This window comes from Quercus lobata, chromosome 2 (assembly GCF_001633185.2).
Source record: "Quercus lobata isolate SW786 chromosome 2, ValleyOak3.0 Primary Assembly, whole genome shotgun sequence".
Taxonomy (NCBI): domain Eukaryota; kingdom Viridiplantae; phylum Streptophyta; class Magnoliopsida; order Fagales; family Fagaceae; genus Quercus; species Quercus lobata.
Genome location: NC_044905.1, coordinates 60,949,554 through 60,973,626, shown reverse-complemented (window position 1 = coordinate 60,973,626; position 24,073 = coordinate 60,949,554). Strand labels below are relative to the sequence as shown.

Below are 24,073 nucleotides of genomic sequence, written 5' to 3'. Positions count from 1 at the left end.
ACATAGACTATAGGTTCTAGAATTTAAACATATTAGCATATTACCTAAATCATGAAATTCCTCCTCCAATGCCTCAACCTCATCCCTTGATTGGCGATGAGTAATTGATATCGTGGCTTGAAGCCAATTTTGTGCACATACAAGGTTTTGAACCATGAGAGGAGAGAGAGAACTTCGAAATGGATCAACAATGCGGCCTCCGGTGCTGAATGCTGACTCAGATGCAACAGTCGAAACTGGTACAGCCAGCACATCCTTAGCCACTTTGGACAACATTGGGTACCTATTAGAATTTTCCTTCCACCACCCCAACACCTCAAAATTCCCATCCCTTCTACCATCACAATTTTCAGCTAAATACTTGTCAACCTCATTACTACAACCTATAGATTGCTCAGCTTCTAAGAAAAGCTCATACCGAGAGTGAACCATCACATATGGATCACTTGCATCACCCACCACCATTGGTGTCCTCTCACCCCCACTTGGTTCTTCCACATTTGGGGAATTAACAGCACAGAAAAAATTATACAACTTCATCAAAAGAGCTTTCACCTTATCAACCATCACACTCCCCACTTCATTCCCATAAATTTCAGAAAAAGAGAACTTCAAAAACCTCAATTTTTTTCGTGGATCAAGAACAACAGCCACATACAAAAGAGGATTAATCTTATCACCTTCCCCCCAGTACTTCTCAAATTTAGTTTGCATGTTTGTGGCTGTGTTTTTCAAGAGGGTGTTTTGGGATTTAACTAACTGAGAAATACTCTCCTGAATAACAAAGATTTCATCAAAAAAGGCATTTGAGGTCACATACAAAGAGCCAGAAAATTTCTTTGTTGCATTGTAAAAAAGCCTCAAAAAAGTCACAAATGCCCTACAATTTTGGAAATCACTCATACAAGGAGATCCCAAACCACCACTATCTTCCTTGCTCCTAAAATATGATGAATAACCATCATCTTCAAAGTCCATCCTAAGGAATACTTTCTCGAATTTTTCAGCTGTTTCTAACATAAGGTAAGTTGAGTTCCACCTAGTAGGTACATCTAAACAAAGAAGACTCTTGGACTCCATACCTAACCTCTCCATAAAATTCCTAAAGATTTGATTTCTATTAGGCGAGGACTTCACATACCTCACAGCTTCACGCACCCTACCAACAGATGCATCAATTTCTTTCAAACCCTCCCCAACAATTAGATTTAGGATATGGGCACAACACCTCATGTGCATTAACTCATTTCCTAAAACTGTCCCATTCCAATCTTTTGTTACCCTTTGTAAAAATTTAACTGTGGTTAAATTGGAACTAGCATTATCCACTGTCAAAGTGAATATGCCATCAATACCCCACTCACGCAAAGACATCTCAATCTTCCTACCTATAGTCTCCCCCTTATGATCTTCAACTTGACAAAAATTTAAAATTCTTTTATGCAACTTCCAAGTATCATCAATAAAGTGACATGTGAGACACATATAATTCAAATTTTGTAGAGAAGTCCATGTGTCCGTAGTAAGACAGACCCTACAACCCTTCAAGGATTTCCTCAGCTTCTCTCTCTCACTATTATAAATTCCAATTACATCTCTAGCCACAGTTTGTCGAGATGGAATATCTTTTACACGAAGTTTAGGTTGTAACGTAGTTACATATTTCTTAAACCCATAACCCTCAACACACCTAAAAGGCAACTCATCAATTATTATCATTTCAGCTAGTGCCTTTCTAGAAGCCTCAACAGAAAAAGTTGTTGACACAAGTTTGAACCCTTCATCTCCATCATTTTTGGGTTCAAAAGCCAAGGTTTTCTGCCCTTTATCTTCTCTATTAGGGTTCTTAGGACAGATTGTCACATGAGCTAATAAATTGCTAGTACCACAACTCTTACTATCAGCCAGATATGATTTTTTACAATAATTACATACAGCCATAGTGACACCATCATCTACCTTTACTTTTTCAAAATGATTCCAAGCTAAAGACTTTTTCCTACCACTACCAGTACCAGTCTTACTCACTACACTAGGTGGAACTAGGGGCAACTCACCATCAGTAGCTTCAGCTTGGGTTGCAGCAGCAGCCTCTTGGGTGGCAGTGGCAGTAGCACCATCTGCTTGGGAGGCAGCAGCACCATCCGCTTGGGTGGCAGCAGCACCATCCGCTTGTGTAGAAATGGAGGAATCCATGACCTAAAAAATCAAACATAGAAATTAGCTAACTAACAATTAATAATAATAATCAAACAAACCAAAAAGAAAAATCTTTGATACTTGAATCTAGATAACAACATTCTACATAAAACTCTAACCAAAAAAAAAAAAGAACAAAATCTCAACTTTTAACACAAAACATAAAGGGAAACAAAAATCATACCTTAAAGAAACTAGGGGGTGTTGGAGTTATGAATTTGAAGACTGAAAACCCCACTTGGACAACTTTCAATTCCTGAATAAAATTAAAATAGGAACAGAATTAATCAAACAAATAAACAAAGAAAAAAAAAACTTGGGAGTTTATTTGATTTTTAATAGTATAAATTTTACTAAATAATAAAAGCTGAAACATTGAACACATCCACAACAGCTTAAGTTACATGCATCAACTCTACGTCTCTAACAAAAAAAGAACAAAATCCCAACTTTGAACACAAAAAACAAAGGGAAACCTTAAAAAACCGTGGGTGTTAATTTCAAGTTTGAAGACACTGAAAACCCCACATGTACAACTTTCAATTCCTGAATAAAATTTAAATAGGAACAAAATTAATCAAACAACTTAAGTTACTGAACAAAGAACAAAAGTAAATGCTTAAGGTTTCAACTATTTCTAGTTAGGGTTTCAAACTTTCAAATTATAAAACTTAGGGTTTATTTGATTTTAACAGTAGATTTTCATAACATATTATAATCAATGAGAGACTGAAAAAAAGAGAGATGAGAAAAGGAGAACACATACCCTAGGTTCAACTCATATGATCGGCGGCAGGGAGAGGAGTGGCTGCTGGTGGTGGCGGCGGCGGCGACGACGGCGGCTAGGTGTGAAGAACTTGCAGTGAGAAGCTAGGGTTTGGACCTTGGAGTAGAGAGACGCAAAGTGAGAACTAAGAGTTTGAGAGTGTGGTCTGTTCATTGTTGAGAAGACCGAAGATGCAAGCTTTTAAAGGGTGAAGATTGAAGACTGATGATGATGGAAGATTTGAGTCTTGAGATTTCGTATGAAATTGGTGAAGGGACTGTAGAGATTAGAGAGTGAGAGGCAGAGAGCATTCGTGTGACTGTATGAGACTAGAGGATTTGGTGAAGTGATTCCAGGTTTTGAGGATTTGAGATTGAGAATCTGAGATAGAGAAAGAGAGAGAGATGCAGAGAACGTTCTTTGAGAGTGAGAGTCAGAGGTATGAGATTGCCATCAGAGAAAGAGTGTGATTGAGGTCTGAGGTCTGAAGCCGTGGATATGGGTGAGAGAGTGATTAGGTGAAGAATGAAGAGATTTAGGCCGTTGATCACTTGATCAGTGATCTTGATTCGGTGAAGAGAGTGTTGGGATATGAGATTATATCAGGCCGTTCATCACATCATCTTCAATTGTGACCGTTAGATTTTGATTGTAATTTAATTTCAACCGTTGATTTTGTTATTTTGAAATCTGACTCTCTGTGCTGTCACCGCTGTGCTAGGAGCTGTACGGTAGAGTAGATTGAGGCCTAATATAAATTATAACCGTTGATCAACAGCTCTTTCTTAATAAATAAAAAAAAAAAAAAATTGAATGGTTGGATTTAAAATTGGAAAGTTGTGCCCAGTCCAGCAGGTTACCCACTCCACTACCCGGAGTCCCAGACGACAAGACTTGGAGCTGACCGAAACTGAGTGGCAGCAGACTAACAGTAACAGTGATTTATTATTTTATGTTTTCAAATATTCGGTCGGGTCGGGTTATTCGGATTTTTTATTGTATAATCCGAAACCCGAACCGACTATTCGGTTCCTCTTAAAATAAAAACCGTATTCGACCCGTATATGCACTCGGATTCACCCGTGGGCCTTCGGGTCGGGCGGATACGGTCGGGCGGGTCGGATTACACGGGTCGCTGGACAGGCCTAGGCTTTGGTAAATTGGCAATAGTGGTGATTTGGGAGTGTTTGGTACATCCACTCAAACACACATTTTTAATTTTTAAATAACATTACATGTATTTTCATATATTTTTTCACTCACATATATTTTTACACATATTTTCAAACAATAAAATATATATTTTTATACACATATACCAAACATCCTGAACTTTCATAGACAACTAGTGTCCTTTTTGGATGAGATGATTAGCTGATTATTTGGTTATTTGCCTCTTTTTAGCTATTGTTTGCCGGCCCCACGATTTTGGAGTAAAAAAGAGCTTATTTTATGATGTTAGCTTTATACGGGTCCCACTCTAACTTAGTCAGAGAACCAACATGCTTTGAATTGCTTTTTGCTTAAAAAAAATAAAAAGGTTTTCATGGGACCTGCTAAAAAATCATTATGCTTAACTTATTCCATTCTCCAACTTTTCTATGATATTTTCAGAAAAAAAAATCAACCAACTTATTTTATTTAGTTTTTATTTACAGTATTTTTAACAAAAAATTAGATAAAGTATTCTCAAATAGAGATCATGAAAGAATTGATAAATCAACTATTGGGGATTAGGTTCTGATTATTGGTGGCTATGGTAGGTTATGGTTTCTTTTGGGAGTTTTTAAGATTGGGGATACTTGGTGATGTGATTAGGTGTTGTTGTAGGAATATTGTTTGGTTTTTGGGTCATTTGAGTAATCTTCAAGTTTATGAAATTCACTAATCTTAAGGCAATACTTTGTTATCGTAATTTCAACCTTTTTTAAGGAAATCTTTTCACATTGATTTCAAACAAGATTTATTTATTTTTTACTTCAAAAAGTTCCAGGTTATTAATCGCAACTGTATTTGCTTTATTTTGAGTTTTATATTCTTGTAAAAAAAAAAAAAAAAAAAAAAAAAACAGCTTGGCAGTTCAAATTGATTGTAAATAAAAAACATAAAAAAAAAAAAAAATGAAGAAGAAGAATTGTTTGGCTAAAAAAATAGGGCGGTGGAGTGTTATCTTACATTAAACAAGGTTTTTGAGATATTTGACTTTTGTTTTATTCTGTGTTAAGTTTTAATCTAATTTAGAAGGAAATCGAAGGGTGGACTCTCAATTATTTTGAGAATCTTCCCGGACAATGTCAGTTTTGGAAAAACGGATATTTTAATTTCATTTGTAGTTTATCCAAATATTTTTGGTATTTTTATATAAAATACTGTAAAAACTTACAGGTAGTGCACATGTACCAACAATATTTTCAACAATACTTTAATCTGTCGTGACAATGTGGGACCATATTATTTAATATATTGTTTTAGATTATTGGCAATCCAACTGCCTGTATGTATAAATCCCACATGGATCTTAAGTAAACTTCTATATATTATATGGTTTTTGCATTTTGTATTGGACGTCCGATACCTAACAACAGCTAACACTGTAGAAGATACAGTACCTATCAGCATTCGTTAGTATAATAAATGTATTCTTCTTTTCCAATGTAACGCTTTTAGTTAGCTCCCCAAAAAAATGACTTTTAGAATGTTTAGCCAAGAAAGAGAGAGAAAAACAGAAACACCTTTTAAGCATCTCTAACAAACTCTTTAAACCTAAAATTTGGAGAGTATCTCCAGCAATACTTGTATTTATTTTTAAAAACTTGCTTGCTCACATGGGAATATATTTTATTATTTTTTTGATGGGAGGGAATATAAATTTTTAGTTCTTAAAATATATATATATATATATATATATATATACACACACACTGTATTAAATAGGATATGCTTTAAATTATTTGGAAACCTTTCTACTAATGCTCTGTATTCAACATATCCTATTTAATATACATACTAAATTAGTTTAGTATATATACATTCAACATATCCTATTTAATATATATATACACACACTGTATACACATTGTATAAATTATTTTTTTGTGTTGAATACAGTGGCTAATAAAGACATCAATTAGTTTCATTTTAGTGCAAGTGAGATTTGAATATCTGTCCCTTATAGTGCGGGCTCTAAAGTATAGGTGAAAGAGGCAATCGTTTAAGGCCTTCAAGTAAATAACGACCCTAAATTTTAACCAATATGATTATTTCTTTCAATGTAATAATATTAATTAATCTCAAATATTAGTCAATAAATAAAATAATATTTTTTTATAAAATGAAGAACAAGAAAAAAAAAAGGATAAAAATGCTACGTTCACAATATTTTGGGATAATTACACTTTACCCACCTGTGGTTTACCTCTAATTCTATGTGCCTACCCGTGGTTCAAATTTTGACACTTTACCCACCTGTGATTGTCATCGTTTATGTGCCGTAACCCACCTCTGTTAAAAAAGAGGGGTAAATAAGTCTTTTTACACCCATTTTATGTCTCTCTCCTCCCAAAACAAGAAAAACAAAAAAAACAAGAGAAAAACAAGATTAAAATATGATATTGGTTCCTCATCATTCACAAACATGAAGAACATGCACAATCATGAAGAAGATACACCCAGAAAATTAATACAAATCAAATGAAGCAAAACCATGAGAGAGAGTTCTTCGTCTTCTTCCTTATACTTATTTTTTTGTGCCTGAACTAAGAAATTTATTAAAATCAAAGCATAACACAATTTACAACATGACAATAGGGAGGACCAACAATTTCCAGCACTTAATTTCTAAAGTTTTGATTTTCAACATTCAAGATCTCACTCACACAAAGCCACTGTATATACATTGGCAGCACCTAAGGGGAGGATCGGCAAAGCTTGACCAAGGGAATAGAGATATGAGAGAGGAAGGTTTCAAAGCCAAACAACAAACCCACCAGAAGATATCACAACATCGTGAACAGTAGAATATAAATTACTTGATTTGCTAAAACAGATCAAACGGCGGCGCATTCTCCTTGATCGAACGGCGGTGGAGGTCAGATCGAACGGCGATGGAGACAACGATGGAGGTCAGATTAAAGGGCGATGGAGGTTAGATCGAACGGTAATGGAGACGGCAATGGAGGTCAGATCGAAGGGCGATGGAGGTCAGATCGAACGACGATGGCTTGGATTCGAAAGGGATGGAGGTAAGATCGAACAGCGATGGAGACGGCGATGGAGGTTAGATCAAACGGCGATGGAGACGGCGATGGAGGTTAGATCGAACTGCGATGGAGACGGCGATGGAGGTTAGATCGAACAGCGATGGCTTGGATTCGAAGGGGATGGAGGTCAGATCGAACGGCGGTACATTCTCCTTGGTCAGATCTTACAGCGATGGAGGAACTCAGATAGAAACAACATCCCTCATTGTTAGTCTCTGCCTTGGATCTGATCAGACGCATTCTTGGATAACTTCACAGATGACATCAAGCTCATTATTTCATTTTATTTTATTTTATTTTATTTTTTATTTATTTATTTTTTATAACCGGTCAGAAAAGCTTATTATTTCTAAAGGACTTGAGTGTCGAATCAATCAGGTAGATGCTCCACTTGTCATTTAAACTTACCCAGTTAAGTTTTAGATCTTTAGATTTAGATCTGGGTTTTCAACTTTTCTGGGTTTCCAGTTTTTGGACATGAAGAAGAGTTTCAATTCTTGTTGTTTAAACTCTTCTGGGTTTCTAGTTTTTGGACATCAGGAGTTTCAATTTTTGTTGTTTGAACTTTTTTAGGTTTTCAACTTTTCTGGGTTTCTAGTTTTTGGACATGAGGAGCAAGAGATTTGATTTGATTTGATTTATTTGAACGTTGTTGAGTTAGATTATGAGTTTTAATTTTTATCTAATTTTTCTCATACGGCTTTATCATGCTTTCAGATGTATAATTAGTTTATTTGTGGTTGAGATGATAAGTTCAGATACAAGTTGAAATTCTAAGAAATTGCATAATATTTTTTACCAATAGCACATTTTGATCTTGTTTTCTCTTGAATTTTTACGTGTTTTATGTTTTGGGAGGAGAGAGACATAAAAATGATGTAAAAATACATATTTAACCTTCCTTTTAACGGAGGTGGGTTACGGCACATAAACGGTGACAATCACAGGTGGGTAAAGTGTCAAAATTTGAACCACGGGTAGGCACATAGAATTAGAGGTAAACCACAGGTGGGTAAAGTGTAATTATCCCCAATATTTTTTATAACAAATCCTAAATGGTAGGTTGTTATTGGCCGTTATTAATAGGTAAAAAAGTAATTTTACTTGTGAGTTCAAATTAAAAATTAAAACTAGTAACAACATAACATCTATGATTGTTGTAAAAATGTTGTGCACTTCTAAAAAAAAAGAGCAATACACAAAACTTTTCACAACAGTTGAGTTGATAAACTTTTACAAGTTCTTATCTAGGTCTACTGCTAGTATCATCTTTTTACTCACCACTATGAATATACTATATCAACAAGCGTGAAAAATTGTCAATTTTTTGTATTTATAGACTTTCTCCAAAACAAAATCTACATGGTTTACGTTAATTAGCAATTTTGCATCTAAAATAATGGAATACAGTTTTTAAAATTTTTTTTAAGTCATATTTAAATATATAAAAGACCTCAATTCTGTTTTCACCTTAGGCCTCCAAATGTATCAAGTCATCACTGGTCCCTTATCTGAGGACAAGAAATTTTATTAATTGAATTAGTTAAAACTCATAGCATTAGCATTTGTGGTGTCAAAAATTTAGTAATTTGGCATCACAAAAAATTACTTTATCTATTTTATCACCTCACTTTACAAAATATCTAATATTAGTAGTTTTATTTTAGCAATCAACACAATAAAATAATATATCTACTACAATAAACAACCACCACAACCACCAACACAATAAAATAATATAACTTTTAATAAAATATTATTATTATCTTTTTTACCATCTTAAACGGCCCAATTTTTTGCCTTTCCCTCCACCATTGCAACATACGTTTTAGTATTGGTGGTGCTAAAAATAGCAATATAACTTTTTAGCACCACCAATACTAATGCTCTGTATTATTCCAAATGGCTATTTTAACATAACTTATAGAAAATCATTTCTTTAATTTATCTTACATAAAAAGCATATTAAGCCATGTTTCAAACGGCACTTTTAATATAGACAATTTTTTTTTTTATTTTTTACAGTTAAATTAAATACAGAATTTATTATTCTAAAAAAAAGAGCAGAATTTATATATGGTATTGCCTTATTATCATTGGGAAAATTATTAGGTACTCCTGGAGTATCATAAATGCATAATCACCACTTTCACATGAATGGTAGGTCCCACCATGAATTTAATTAGCGGGACCCATCATTCATGTGAGAGGAGAGAGTACGCATTTATGATACTCTGGGAGTATACAATAATTTCCCTTATCATTGCTATAGGTCTAAATGCTTTAATAATCATCTCTAAAAGAAAAAAAAGTTTTAATAATCAGGTTTTTGAGTTAAATGCTCTCTCTCTCTCTCTCTCTCTCTCTCTCTCTCTCTCTCTCTCTCTCTCTCTCATAGGTGTGGTTATAATGAGTGAAATTGGATTATTTATTTATTTACTCCCTCCGTCTCACTTTTTTTGTCCTGTTTGAAAAGTCAAACTTTTTAAGGGAACATCATTTATTGTATTGTTTATCTTTTAAAAATGTATAAGTTTCCAAAACTACCCTTAAAAAAATTTATCAAAAAATTGAATTAGTAAATTAATAGGGGTATAATAGGAACATTAGTAAATTAATGACTTTTATTTTTAGAAATAGGACAATATTTTGGGACATCTCAAAATGGAATAGAGGACAAAAAATGTGGGACGGAGGGAGTATTTTTTAACAAAGCAGATTCAGAATGATTTTTCAATGCACAACTTGTATTCATGTACTTAGTGGAAGCGAGAATGTCGCCGGACTTGAGTAATGCAAATATTGGTGAGAATTTGATGCCTTGAAAACCCAAGGGCTCTTGTAGAAGGTTTTATAATTACTTCCTTTGAAAGTATAACTAATTTACAAAGGAAATAAAATGTTGGGAGTTGCAATATTTTTTTCCCCTTTTTCTCAATCTCTTCTATTGGTAATTTGGGTTTTAATTTGGAGAAGGGGTAGTAATTACTAATGAATAATGCCAGAATGAAATTTGTCTATGTAAATAAGGAATCACTTAGGGATTGCTTGGATATGCTGTTTCCATAACTCATAACTCTGTTTTTATCACCTATAACTCAAAAATAGTGGGACCCATGGTTGAGAAGTCTGTTTGGTTTTTGTTTTCATTACTCAATTCTCTAATTTTCAAGTGATGAGTTATCGAAATTGAAAACACATTTTAGGTGTTTTCAGTTTCCATAACTTTGTTTTCAATGGCATTTCTGTAATTAAAACTACATACTGGGTCTCACGGTTAGAGTTTAGTCGCAACTTTTGACCTTTTTTTTTTCTTCACTAGGTTCGGTGAGTTTGGTTTCTTCATCTTCTTTTTTTCCTTTTTTCTTTCACACTAGGTGGCTTCTTCTTCTTCTTCTTCTTCTTCTTCTTCTTCTTTTTTCCTTTTCCCTTTCATGCTGGGTCTTGGTCTTCTTCATTAAGTTTTTTTTTTTTTTTTTTTTCATTGGGTTGGTGAGTTTTTATTTTTTATTTTTTATTTTTTTTTCATTGGGTTTGGTGAGTTTGGGTACTAGGGGTTGAAGGAAAAAAAGAAAAAAAGAAAAAGTAAAAGCTGCACCAAGTTATAGGTATGAGATCCACAAATAGTTGAAAATTTTGAGTGATACCAAGTTGAGTGATTGTGCCAAACAGGTGGGGTGTAGGGAGTTGGGATATTTTAAGTGATGAGTGATGAGTGACGAAAATTGAGTGAGGAGTGATGAGTGATAAAAAAAAAAAAAAAAAACTAAATAGGCCCTTAGTTCTTTGGTCAACACGTATTAAAATATTTTCCATTTAAAATAAATTCATTTTGTGATATAGATTAAATATTATAAATTTAAAGGTGAATACATCACTATATCATTTAATTTTAATGGTAAAATGAACTCTTTCATTTTCTGGTGAAATAGAGATTATCTTGTTTTGGTGAGTTGAGACTAGAGTCCTATATTTTGGTGACCGCGTGGCGATGAGGGACAGCAGCCTGAACCTCATTCCTCGCAATCATCTACGAGAACATGGTCATGGTGTCATTTTGCGAGAGTTAAGATCTTGTTAATCCCGCCCTTCCCAATGCTCATCCACTAATCATTCTCGCACACGAACAAAGAATTCCTTCTCACAGGTCACAAGAAGCTTCCCACAATTCCTAATCAAACTTTCGATATGGCTTTGCAGGTTCTCTCTCTCACACACACACACCTTTTTGTTTCTTCTTTCTTGATGTATGTGTGTAAGTTTGTTTTTGTGTGCTCGCACGAAGATCAATATGCATAATACATACTTCGGTTTCGTGTGAAGGTTTAGATACAAGAAAACTTTTAATGCATGCCTTATTTATGTTTTGATACAAGAATGCTCTACTTAGATTGAACTCAACTACTTGGGGGTGGATATATCTTATATAGCATTTCATACAGCTTTCTAAGAATTTCATATTGATTATTTGACTTAATTGTGGATCTGATCACTTTGTACCCTTTAGCCTCATCAAATACCCATTTACATGTATTTGATTTTGCGAAATCCAGTCTTTTGAGGAGTGGATTCATTTGGATTTAACCATAATCTATAAAACAGGAGGAATTCAAAGAATATGCTGACAAGGCCAAGTTTTTGCCACCAACAACAAAGGATCCTGATAAATTAATCCTATATGGGCTTTACAAGCAAGCAACAGTCGGCCCAATTAACACTAGTGAGTTAGAATAGAACACTCTGACCTTTGCCCATCCCTCTGTGAACCATGATCTAATTCTTATATGTTATAATGCAGATCGACCAGGGATTTTTAGCCCAGCGGAGAGGGCAAAATGGGATGCATGGAAAGCGGTTTAAGGTATAGAAAAAAATCAATTAGTCCTTTGAAATTCAGGATAAAGATATATAATAGAATCTCACTATTTCTTGAAATATATATGTTATATGGAATTTATGTCATTCAGGGAAGACCAATGAAGAAGCAATGACTGATTATATTGTAAAGGTGAAACAGTTGCAAGAAGTAGCTTCCACATAAATGGTCAATCTAGTTGAACATGTTTTAAAGTGCTTATGTGATCTTTGTGTATTTTAAGTAGATTGATACTCTACAGTCTACACTGCTGGTGGACTTTTTAAGTTTCTTGACAAAAATAGTAATAAGTTTGTGATTTGAGACTGAATTTTCCCTCAATGTGAAAGTTACTGGTTTGTCAATCTCAACTCTCCCCAGTAGGAGCTTCTCCCTCTCCCTGCGGTAAGAGAAATTTCCCTCTCTCCCTGTAGACGAGATCTCCTCCCCCATTTTTTGTGGGGCTTTTCCGTAGTCTTTCCCAACCATCCCTTCTAATCTTTCGTTACTTCCTCTTAGAATGCCATGGAACAGGAAATGATTGATGGGTTGCAAAATCTGTGTCTCACGAAAGAAGAAGAAGAAGAAGAAGGAATACCCATTACAACAAGAAGTAAGTCAGACCTGTTGGAAGAATGTTCTTTGAGTCTCTTTGGCCGTCTACTCTTAGATAGGCAGCAAAATCAAAGGGCTTTCAAGAACACTCTGAGATCCGCTTGGAAGATGGGTTTGGAGCTGAAAATGGTCGATGTAGGGAATGGTATTACCCAGTTCAAGTTCAGTTCTAAATATCAGTTGGAGTGGGTGGAGAATAGTGGCCCATGGAATTTTGAGAATAATTTGCTCCTCCTTTGCCGGTGGAAGAAGGGGCTCTCCACAGCAAATATAGTCTTTACCCATTCTCCCTTTTGGGTACAACTTTGGGGCTTACCCTTTGAATATATGAGTGAAGATGTGGGTAGGGACGTCGGAAACAGTTTGGGGCGCTTTCTAGAAATGGACAAACGCCATTGCCAATCGGATCAAGCTTTGTTTATGCGTATTAGAGTCGAACTACCGATCGAGAAACCACTTCGCAGAGGGGGTAATGTGGTGAGTCTTGATGGAGAAAAATTTTGGGTTAGCTTTAAATATGAGAGGCTTCCCACATTCTGCTTCTTGTGTGGCAAGCTTGGCCACGATGATAAACGCTGCCTGGATTTCCCAAACTGGCAGTCCACTCCTAAGCAATATGGTGAGTGGCTGAAGGCAGGCGGGGTTTTCAAAGGGAACTCAAGCCAACAAAGAAGTAATTTCAGAGATAGGCGTGATGGGGAGAATGTGAACATCACGAAAGGCAATGGACAGCCCATGGATCGGAACCCCCTTTTCGATATTGCAGACGGTGGAGGAAATACAGTGGGAATTGGTAGTGTTCGAAATTCAAAATCTGCAGATCACACGTGCAGAGGTGATGTCTCTGAAGGTCAAATGTGTCAAACAGTAAATAGTGGAGACAGATGGGACGGGTTTGGAAAAGGTGACCAACTTTTGAATTTGGGGTTAAACCAACGAGATGGCACGAAAGCAAATAATTCAGAAACTGGCGTGGATACAGAGCTAGAGAAAGAAGCGCAGGATGCTTTTTCTAAAGTGGGCTTCCCATGCCAAAGGGTCGAAAACTCCAATGAAGTAACCAGCCCAAGCAAGCCCAAGAAGCAGTGCCAGGCTAATGTCACGGCAGTGGATCACAATTCGGCCCATGAGGTAAGTAAAATTCAAAAAAGGAATGGGCGTTTAAAAAGGGTTGCTAGGGAGAAAGGGCAGGCCCAATCCCAAGGGGCTGAAAATAAAAACCAAATTTTAGGAGTTAAACGTCTAGGCTCTGTTATTTTTGCTGAGAATGAAGAAAATATAGCTTACAAAAAGCAGTGTGGTGGCTTCTCTGAAAGCTTGAATGAAATAAAGATATCGGCGGTAGCTGCTAGGCAGCATCGCTGGGAGCCATGAATTCGTTATGCTGGAACTGCCGGGGGCTTGGGAACCCCCGGTCAGTTCGTGCGTTGCATGATATGGTGCGACGTTTGGATCCCAGAATAGTGTTTCTTTTAGAGACTAAGCTGAAGAAAAAACATATGGAGAGAGTTAGAGACAGATTGGGCTTTGCAAATGGTCTTCTTGTGCCAAGCCGAGGCCGTAGTGGAGGTCTGGCCCTTCTTTGGAAGAGGGAAGTAAACCTGAACGTAAAAAGTTTCAGCAATTTCCATATTGATGCAACTGTTACAGAGGTAAGCTCTAGCCTAGAATGGAGAATTACTGGTTTTTATGGTCATCCCCATACTCATTTACGCCACAATTCATGGAATTTACTTTCTCTCCTCTGTGGTCAAATGCAACTCCCTTGGTTCTGTTTTGGAGACTTTAATGAGATTGTTACTATGGAAGAAAAATGGGGAGGTGCGAACAGAACACAAATTCAGATGGACGGATTTCGTAATGTCATCAACTCATGTGGATTCAAAGATTTGGGTTATAGTGGACCTGACTATACTTGGTGCAATATGCAAGAAGGGGCTGGAAGAATTTATTTAAGGCTAGACAGAGCTTTAGCCACGTGTGATTGGATAGAGAAATTCGGCGAAGTTAAAGTCCATCACCTGGTTGACTCTACTTCAGACCATTGTGCTCTTTTCATCTCTAACTCCCAGATTATTAAAAGACCCAGATCACGACGTTTCCATTTTGAGGCATTTTGGACAAAGAAAGAGGATTGCAGAGGAATCATTGAATCGGTGTGGGGCTCTACCAGTGATATGAACACTCCTGAGGGCATGGCTTCTGGGTTAAAGCTTTGTGCTTCTGAGCTGGCTTCTTGGAATTCCTCTACCCTTGGGCAGATTCCAAAGCTGATTCAGGAAGAAAGGAAAATGCTATCCAAATTGACCGAGCAAGACAAGGAAGGTTTTCTTGGGATGGAAATTAACATTGTTAGGAGAGAGCTCAATGAGCTCTTGGAAGATGAAGAAATTTTTTGGGGGCAACGCTCTAAGGTTCACTGGCTAAAAGAGGGGGACAAAAATACAAAATTCTTTCATGCTCGGGCATCTGAAAGAAGGAAGCAAAACACGATCTCTGGAGTCTGGGATAAGTTTGGGCGGTGGTGTGAAGACAGAGATAGCATTGCCAACGCTGCTGTCACTTACTTTGAAGACATCTATTCCACTTCTAATCCGAGTATGGTTGATGAGGTTATAGCAGCAATTCCCACCATGATAACTGAGGAGATGAACACGGAGCTGTCTAGATGCTTCACCAGGGAAGAGATTGTGACTGCCCTCAAGTAGATGCACCCCACAAAATCTCCAGGGCCAGATGGTATGTCCGCTATATTCTTTCAAAAATATTGGGATATTGTTGGTTCTAATGTTTCAAACATGATCTTAAATGTTCTTAATTATGGCATGTCATTAGATGTTATCAACAAAACCAATATTGTCCTCATCCCTAAAACAAGCAACCCTAAAAGAATGACTGACTTCAGGCCTATCAGTCTATGTAATGTAATTTACAATCTCATCTCTAAAACTTTAGCTAATCGTCTTAAAGCTTTTCTTCCTCTTATTATTACTGAAAATCAAAGTGCATTTACTGCAGACAGACTCATTACTGATAATGTCCTCATAGCTTACGAGTTAATGCACTACCTAAAGCATAAAAAAGATGGGAAAGACTGCTTTATGGCAACGAAGCTTGATATGAGCAAAGCCTTTGATAGGGTTGAATGGGGTTTTATAGAAAGGGTCATGAGGAAAATGGGGTTCAATGAGGGGTGGATTAGCTTAATTATGAGATGTATTTCCTCTGTTTCTTACTCTGTTATTATCAACGGTGAATCCTTTGGTAATATTGTCCCCACTAGAGGGCTAAGACAAGGAGACCCCCTCTCACCCTACCTATTTCTTCTATGTGCCGAAGGTCTCTCGGCTCTCCTCCATGATGCAGCTAGAAACCAGCTTTTGAATGGCATATCTTTAAGTAGAGGATGCCCTAGGATCACTCATCTTTTCTTTGCCGATGACAGCCTCCTCTTCTATAAAGCTAAAAGGGAAGAATGTGAGAAGCTCAAGGAGATTCTTGAGATATATAAGGCAGCCTCTGGGCAAAAGGTCAACTCAGATAAATCCTCTATTTTCTTCAGCCCAAACACAACCCCTGAACTCAAGGAAACAATCTTTAACATCTTAGGGCCTATTCAAGATTCAAGGCACAATAAATATTTGGGTCTCCCTTCCATCATAGGTAGATCCAAAAAGCAAGTCTTTGCAGAGATTAAAGAGAGAGTGGGGTTGAAATTGGCGGGTTGGAAGGGGAAGTTGCTCTCTTCGGGTGGGAAGGAAATTCTCATCAAAGCGGTGGCCCAAGTTATCCCCACCTACACAATGAGCTGCTTCCTTCTCCCAAAAAGCCTCTGTGATGAGCTTGAAAAAATGATGAGGAACTTTTGGTGGGGGCAGAAAGACCAAGAGTCGAAAGTTGCCTGGATTAGCTGGAGGAAGATGTGTAAGCCAAAATCTCTTGGAGGCTTAGGGTTCCGAAACCTTCATGCTTTCAATCTTGCCCTTCTTGCTAAGCAAGCTTGGAGAATTCTCACAAATCCAGGTTCTCTAGCAGCTCGTATTCTCAAGGCAAAATATTTTCCCTATGGAGATGTGCTTAATGCTAGCTTGGGTAGCAACCCTTCCTACACATGGAGGAGTATTCACAATAGCCTTGAGGTACTTAAAAGAGGCACTCGATGGAGAGTTGGGAATGGTCGGAGGATTCATATTTGGGATGACAAGTGGCATCCATCCCCCTCGACATACAAAGTCATTACCCCCCCGCGAATCACTGAAGACTACCCCATGGTTTCCTCTCTAATTGACTCGGATACTAGATGGTGGAAAATCGATTCTATTAGAGCTCTCTTCCTTCCCGTAGATGCAGTAGCTATTCTCAAGATTCCCTTGAGCTTCAATCTGCCTGATGACAGAATCATTTGGATAGGAAATAAAAAAGGAGAGTTTTCTGTTAAAAGTGCCTACTTTGTTGTTGTTAATCTCCTTGAATCAGCTGAGATAGTGGAATGCTCTTCGAGGGATCCCTTTTTGCCTCTTTGGAAGAATCTTTGGAAGCTTGATCTCCCTGAAAAAGTAAAAATTTTCGCTTGGAGAGCTTGCTTGAATGGCCTACCAACAATGGCTAATATGCACATGAGAGGCCTGAATGCCAACATATTCTGTCCTGCCTGTGATGAGGAGGTTGAATGTTTAAATCACTGCCTTCTCACTTGTGACTTTGCCCTATCTGTTTGGGCCCTTTGGCAAGACTGTCCGCTTAGTTTGCTGCTGGAATCTCGTGACGTTAAGGCCCTTGCTCTTCATTTCCTTGCTAATTCTCCTCCTCGGCACCTGCTGATCTTCTTTGCCATTTCCTGGGCAATTTGGCATAATAGGAACCTGCGTGTTCATGATGAAGATTGTCTTTCGCCCCTCCAAACTTGGGAGATGGCTCAACGATTGATAGATGACTACCATGGCGCCATTAAATTGGATTTTCCCTCTTTGCAGTCCACTCTTAGGGGCTGGTCTGCCCCTCCTCCTGGTGTGTTCAAGGTTAATGTAGATGGGGCATGCTCTATAGATCCTGTGGGGAGTTCAGGGGTTGGTGTTGTTATAAGGGATGAATCCGGCATGGTTATTGCAGCTCTCTGCAAGCTGCTGCCTTCATATTTCCCTGCTGAATGGACGGAGCTTTTTGCTATTGAGCAAGGCCTATTGTTAGCGCAAGAAATGGACCTCCCTCAAATCATGTTGGAATTAGATGCTCTTTCAGCGATTCTTGCTATTAATCTTAGTAACTTTGAAGGTGAAGCTGGTCATTTAGTGGAAGGCATTCTGCAGACCAAAGCTTTGTTCTCTTGTTGCTCCTTTTCCTACTTGAAAAGGGACTACAACATGGTTGCTCACAAGCTTGCTCAATTTGCCAAGTCTAATCTTTGTTCTCATGTTTGGAAAGGTGTTACACCACCTTTTGTTTCTCATTTGATTTTATCTGATTTAGAGCTTCATGCTGGTGGCTCTCTGTTGTAGCCCTTTTCTGGTTTAATGAAAGTATTTTCCTCTCAAAAAAAAAAGAAAAAGAAAGTTACTGGTTTGTCAAATATATGACTATATGACTAGGTTCCCGGAACCACAATCATTATTGGAGCAAGTTTAGCATAGCTTTCAAAATTATGTGGGTTTTGAGACAGGATCCATGAACTAAAAAAGTAAGCCCTATGAGAGTTGCTGCGGAGAAGCATTGAATAACCCAAAAATAAAGTCCAATTTCATCACCTCATTAAAGTCAATATGGGCCGACTTGACTTGGGTTAAAATCTCAACAACAGAAACAAAACCCAACCTTCCTCCATCAATTAACAACTACCTCCCCATTTTGTATTTCAATACGTTTTGCGGGATGTCATGCATAGTACATCTTTTAAGAAATATAATTTACATAAACACTATCATTTTGTTTTAAAAAAAAAAAAAAATCCAATCCAGACCCAAAAAACAAGGGAATTATGAAAATGAAAAGAGATTCATTAGCAAGTAACTTTCCCTTATTTCTTGATAGCTCTACTGTGCGAAGTAACTTTCTTGCCATTTAGTTCGCCTAAGGGTGAGTTTGGTTCAGCTTTTTGAAAAAGTGCATAATGAAAAAGTGGAGTTTTGTAAAAGTGCATAATGAAAAAGTGGAGTTTCAAAAAGTTGAGTGTTTGGTAAAAACTGTTAAAAAGTGCATAATGAAAAAGCTGAGTGTTTGGCTAGCACTTATAAAAGTGGCTTTTTGAGGGGTAAATGACCAAAAAGGACAATGTATATATAAGGGAATTTATTTCATACCTTTTTTTTTTTTTTTTTATGTGAGTTTGTTTCATACTTAAATCAATTACTTCATCATACTTAAATCAATTTTTCTCTTTCTAAAAAAATTATTTTTTTCTTACCAATATTAGCTAATAATAACTTACCACTTAAGATTTATTGTGAAAATATTGTAAAAATATTGTGATAAAAATTGATACTAATTTTAATTTGAACGTACTATTAAAATTATTTTTTTCTCTTTCTAAAAAAATTATTTTTTTTCACAAGTGTTAGCTAATAATAACCTACTACTTAATATTTATTGTGAAAATATTGTGATAATATTTCCTTCTTTTTCATTTTTTTTCTCCTCCACTCACTTACCGCATTTTCTTCTTTTTTTTCTTTTTTTTTTCCTCTTTTTTCTAGTCCACACACGTACCCACTCTTTACCTTTATTTCCTTCTTTCCTTTCTTTTTCCACATCACTTCTCCAAGCTCCAGAACGTCCCAGAGAGCTCTCTTTCTTCCTCTTTTTTTTTTTTCCTTAGCTCTTCGTCTGCATGATTCTTCCTCTCTTTTTTTCTTTTTTTTTTCTTAGCTCTTCGTCTGCATGATTCTTCCTCTTTTTTTTTTCTTAGCTCTTCGTCTGCATGATTCTCATCAAACGAAGATAGAGGAGAAATCCAAAAGGGAGGAATGGGTCAGATCGGTGCTTGATCTCTGCCTTCACCGCTGCCTGTCTTCCTCTCCACCGTTGCTTGATCTCTTCCTCACTGCCAACGACATGCAGCGGAAATGGGTCAGCTCGGTTTTTTTTTTGGTTATGATTTCATTATTGGGTTCCTTTGTAAAATTGTGTAAAATTGGTTTGATTTTGTTGATTTTGTGTTTGGATTATCAAATGTTGAAATGGGTTGTGGTGGTAGACCGGTGATTGTTGGGTGGTGCGCTGTTTGTATTTGGTTGATACTTTCTTGACCGGTGTTGGTCTTTAAAAGAGGAGCGGAGAAGAGAAAAGGGCACAGTTTATTGGTGATGGGTATTTCGGTATTTTCAATATTGCAACGGTAATAACACAAAACGCGCAGAGCGCGTTTTCATTTATGGACCCCTGAGGGTCCATAAGCCATTCCGCGTTTTCCCTTAGTATTTTCTAAAAGTTTAAAACGCAACTTTTTTTATAAAAGTTGCGTTTTGAGCTTACCAAACGCAAAACTTGTTTGAGCTTTTTTGAAAAAGTGCTTTTTGGGCTTGAAATGCTGAACCAAACGGGCACTAAATTCCAAGAAGCTAAAGGGCATTTCCCTTTTTATTTTTATTTTATTTTTTGAACTGTGATGGATGAATTTAGATTGAGAGCTCGATTGTTTGGCCTGGTTTGGGGACGTGAGCTAGATATATATATAAAACTGAATGAGGTAGATTTTGAAATGTTTTCAACTTAAGGGTTTGTTTAGGATCCTCTTATTTTATTGAAATTGAAATTTTTCTATTGAAAGTACTGTAGATAAAAGTAAAAGTTAGTTGAAATAGTACTGTGAGACTTATGAATAATAGCAAAAATAAGCTGAATAGTAAAATAAGCTAGCTTTTTAAGCTGGTGCCAAATGCATACCTTATCTTTTATTTTTCTTTGCAATAGAATATTGCATGTATATATGGAGCAAAAGGGTATTGATACTGCAATATTAGAGCATCCACATTGGTGGAGTCATATGTTAAGACACATGTGAATCATGTTAGAAATATATCTCAATATAGAATTGGTTAATCATTTGACAAAACGCACTTTACTTGTAATTGGGTAGATCTAGAATGTGTTTAATATTTCAAGGAACAAAGTTTCAAGTTCAAGTGTTAAAACCATGCAAGTCTGTCCAAGAAACAAGTGAAGAAGTGTTGGATTTTAAAACTCGATAGATAGTATCTATTGAGATTTAAAAGGTTGTTCAAGCTTGATACTCGACAGCTGCTCGATAGATAGGGTATCTATCGAGGTTTAAGAAAATCAGATTTTCAATTTTGATTTTCATCCAATCCATGTATAGATGTTTGGGCTTTCTTTTTTCAGAACCCTAAACATATATAAGGATTGTTTTAAGGGCCGTCATAGCTAATGCACCTCAATGCAAAAGTTTTTCACAAGCATATTGTGAATCGAAGACATATGCCCTAGTTCATCTTTCTTTTCAAGAAGCTACTGTGTTTGTACATTGTAGGGTTTTGTAACCAAGGAGTTTCATGATCTTCATCGTGTTGATGAACTGAAGAACTTTGCAGCCAACATTTTTCTCAAGTTGATGTATAAAACACGTACTGGGATTCGTGCATTGAATTGGTTAGTCACGTACTAGGAGTCGTGCATTGAAAGTAGAGATTGTCACTACAGAACAAGTCTAATTGGGTATTGGAATAAGAGTTCAACTGTAGGTTGGTATAAGGTACTGAGATTCCTTTACTTGTAACTGTTTGTTGTGATAATAGTGAATTCTCGGGAGGAGTGACCTTAAAATCACTTGGTGGGGTTTTTGCCGTGTAGGTTTTTCTCATTCATAAATAAATCACCGTGTCAATTTATTTTCTGCTGCATATTAACTTAGTTGGTGATTTTTTTATGCAACCACGCTCATTGCATGTTAATTGAATTAATTAATTAACTTGGCCAATTAATTGGTTAATTCATCATAAGGGGTCAATATATTCTTGATCTATCAAGTGGTATCAGAGCAGGCATACTCTGATTAGGTTTTAATCTTTGCTGTGTGATCCATTGACCCCTATTTGTCATGGATAGAGGACGGTTTCTTATTATACCTTTTTTATTTGATGACACTAACTATGCATACTGGAAAGTATGTATGAGATATTTCTTGCAATCATTAGATGAGAAAGTGTGGCAAGCTATGGAGATAGGCTGGACCAAGCTGAAGGAAGTGCCGGCCGATTGGGATGATGCTAAGATCAAGTCGGCAAACTTTAATAGCAGGGCATTGAATGCTTTATTCAGTGCGGTCACAAATAAGGAGTTCAAGAAGATATCATCTACTGAAACTGCGAAGGAAACATGGACCATCCTCCAGAACCCATGAAGGAGCCAAGGCTGTCAAGGTTTCAAAACTTCAAAGGCTTACCACGAGCTTTGAAGAGATTACGATGGAGGAGGATGAGTCATTTGATGAGTTCTATGCCAAGCTCAAGAACATAGTGAATTCAACCTTTAATCTTGGGGAAACCATTCCCGAACCCAAGATTGTTAGAAATGTATTTAGATCTTTACCCAAGAGATTTCATGCCAAGATCATTACGATTGAGGAATCAAAGGATATTGAAAAAATTCTTTTGACAGAGCTGGTTGGCAATCTACAGACCTATGAGTTGGGTTTGACAAGGATTGGGAAATTTAGTAAGGGCAAGAGCATGGCATTGAAGGCTAAGAGCAATGACATTGATGAGTCTTCAGACGATGAAGATTCTAAGTTGTAATCCTATATCACCCGACAATTCAAAAAGTTTATGAAGAATGCCAATGCTAAAGGATTTGACGAAGACCGCAAGTAGTCCAGCTCGTCTTAGTTTAAGAACTACGACAAAGGAAAGAAGGATGTAGCTAGGGATGGCGGTCAATATACTGTTTCCTCAGGACCAAAGTGCTTTGTCAAGGATTTGGTCACATGAAATAAGAGTACCCTATGTATCTCAAGACCATTGGGAAGAGCAAGGCACTTGTTGCTACTTTGAGCGACACCGAGCCTGAAGATGATTTTGATAATGAGGATGATGGAATCCTAAATGCCTTCACTACCACTGTAAATCCTACTGAGAGGATTGTTAAAGATGTGGATAATGAAGAGGACTTGGTGGATTCTAAGTTCGAGAAAATAGATGATCAAGATGATATCCATACAACCTATGAAAAACTGTATAAGGTGTCTAAGAAGCATGAAAAACTATATAGGTTGGCCACTAAGAAGCTGAGTGATTTGGAACTTGATCGAGAAGAGCTTTTCACAAAGTTTGATGAAGCCAATCAGACCATTGGAGCACTGCGATTTGAGAATAACTTCTTGGTTGAGAAGACCAAGAAACTTGAGGTAGAGCTATTCCAAGTCAGAGCTCAGTTGGAAAGGACTTCAAGTGCAAAGTTTGATGAGATGCTCAGTTTTCAGAAATCTGCTTCCGATCGAACCGGTTTAGGGTATGATTTCTCTTCTCCTAGTATTACTTCTACTAGTACTACTATTTTTGTTTCTCCTATTAATAACGTTGAATCTGAAAACAATGATGTGAAAAATGTGGTAGCTAGTGAGAACATAGACAAGGGTAAATCTATCTTAGGAGCACCCCTTAAGCAGGATAAGAAAGAGACTAAAAACCCTAGGGCTAAAAAGGGAAACACTCAAAAGCTTAAACAGAAGAAGCAGCATCTTTGTCATCATTGTGGAGCGGCTGGACATACTCAACCTAATTGCTATAAGTGGTTAGCCACTCAACAGAGCAACAGTATGATCTCATTGGGAAACTAGATTCAGTTTCCATCCTTTTTTGCTCCTCTTGGAAATCTACTAAAAGCCCTCATGTTCCTTTTGAACTTGAATGGTTTCAATTCTTCTCCCTCACTGCCGGATTAAGAGTTTGCTAAACGGAAAGGTTCTTCCAAGGTATGGAAGGAAAAAGGCTCCAAGTGATTTAGTCACTTTTTTTTTTCTCTCTCTCTCCCCTTCTTGTTTTTGATTTTGCATTACTTGTATGTTTTGCTTTCTTGTTTTTGAGCCAGTCTAGTTTTATGCATTGCTTTGTTTAACATGTTTTTGTTTGTTCATTTTTAGTTTTGCTTTATTTTATTTTTCATAAAAAAAAAAAAAATTTGAAAAATCAGAAAAATACAAAAATAGTGTGTGTTTGTGTACATTGGTACTTGTTTACCTTGGATGGCCATTGAAACAAAGTCTTCTAAACTCTATATCTTTTGTAGCTTAGATGAGCATCTCTATGCACAACTAAGCAAGTAAGTTTTGTGGCTTTTGTTCGTGATGAATAAGATTAAGTAATCTCTTGTACTTAACACTCGTATCACTCTTTTTGACGGGAAGGACTAGAAAATTTTAAAAGAAAGGCATAA

General features: G+C 36.7%; 1 protein-coding gene across 1 annotated transcript; it reads right to left on the bottom strand.

Annotated features, from left to right (window-relative positions):
* Positions 1-217: 217 nt before the first annotated feature.
* Positions 218-12,532, bottom strand: LOC115967851 (zinc finger BED domain-containing protein RICESLEEPER 1-like). Its single transcript, XM_031087008.1, has 4 exons — positions 12,434-12,532; positions 2,384-2,455; positions 284-2,199; positions 218-236 (listed from the first exon to the last, which is right to left on the bottom strand). The coding sequence occupies exons 1-4, from the start codon at positions 12,530-12,532 to the stop codon at positions 218-220; spliced, it is 2,106 nt and encodes a 701-aa protein (XP_030942868.1).
* Between the last annotated feature and the right edge of the window lie 11,541 nt (positions 12,533-24,073).

Coding starts and splice junctions, on each gene's coding strand:
- LOC115967851 (XM_031087008.1), bottom strand. CDS start 12,532: ATGGGGGAGGAGATCTCGTCTACAGGGAGAGAGGGAAATTTCTCTTAC. Junction 2,456..12,433: donor GAGTTGAGATTGACAAACCA/GTAACTTTCACA, acceptor AATTTTATTCAG/GAATTGAAAGTTGTCCAAGT. Junction 2,200..2,383: donor CACCCCCTAGTTTCTTTAAG/GTATGATTTTTG, acceptor TTGATTTTTTAG/GTCATGGATTCCTCCATTTC.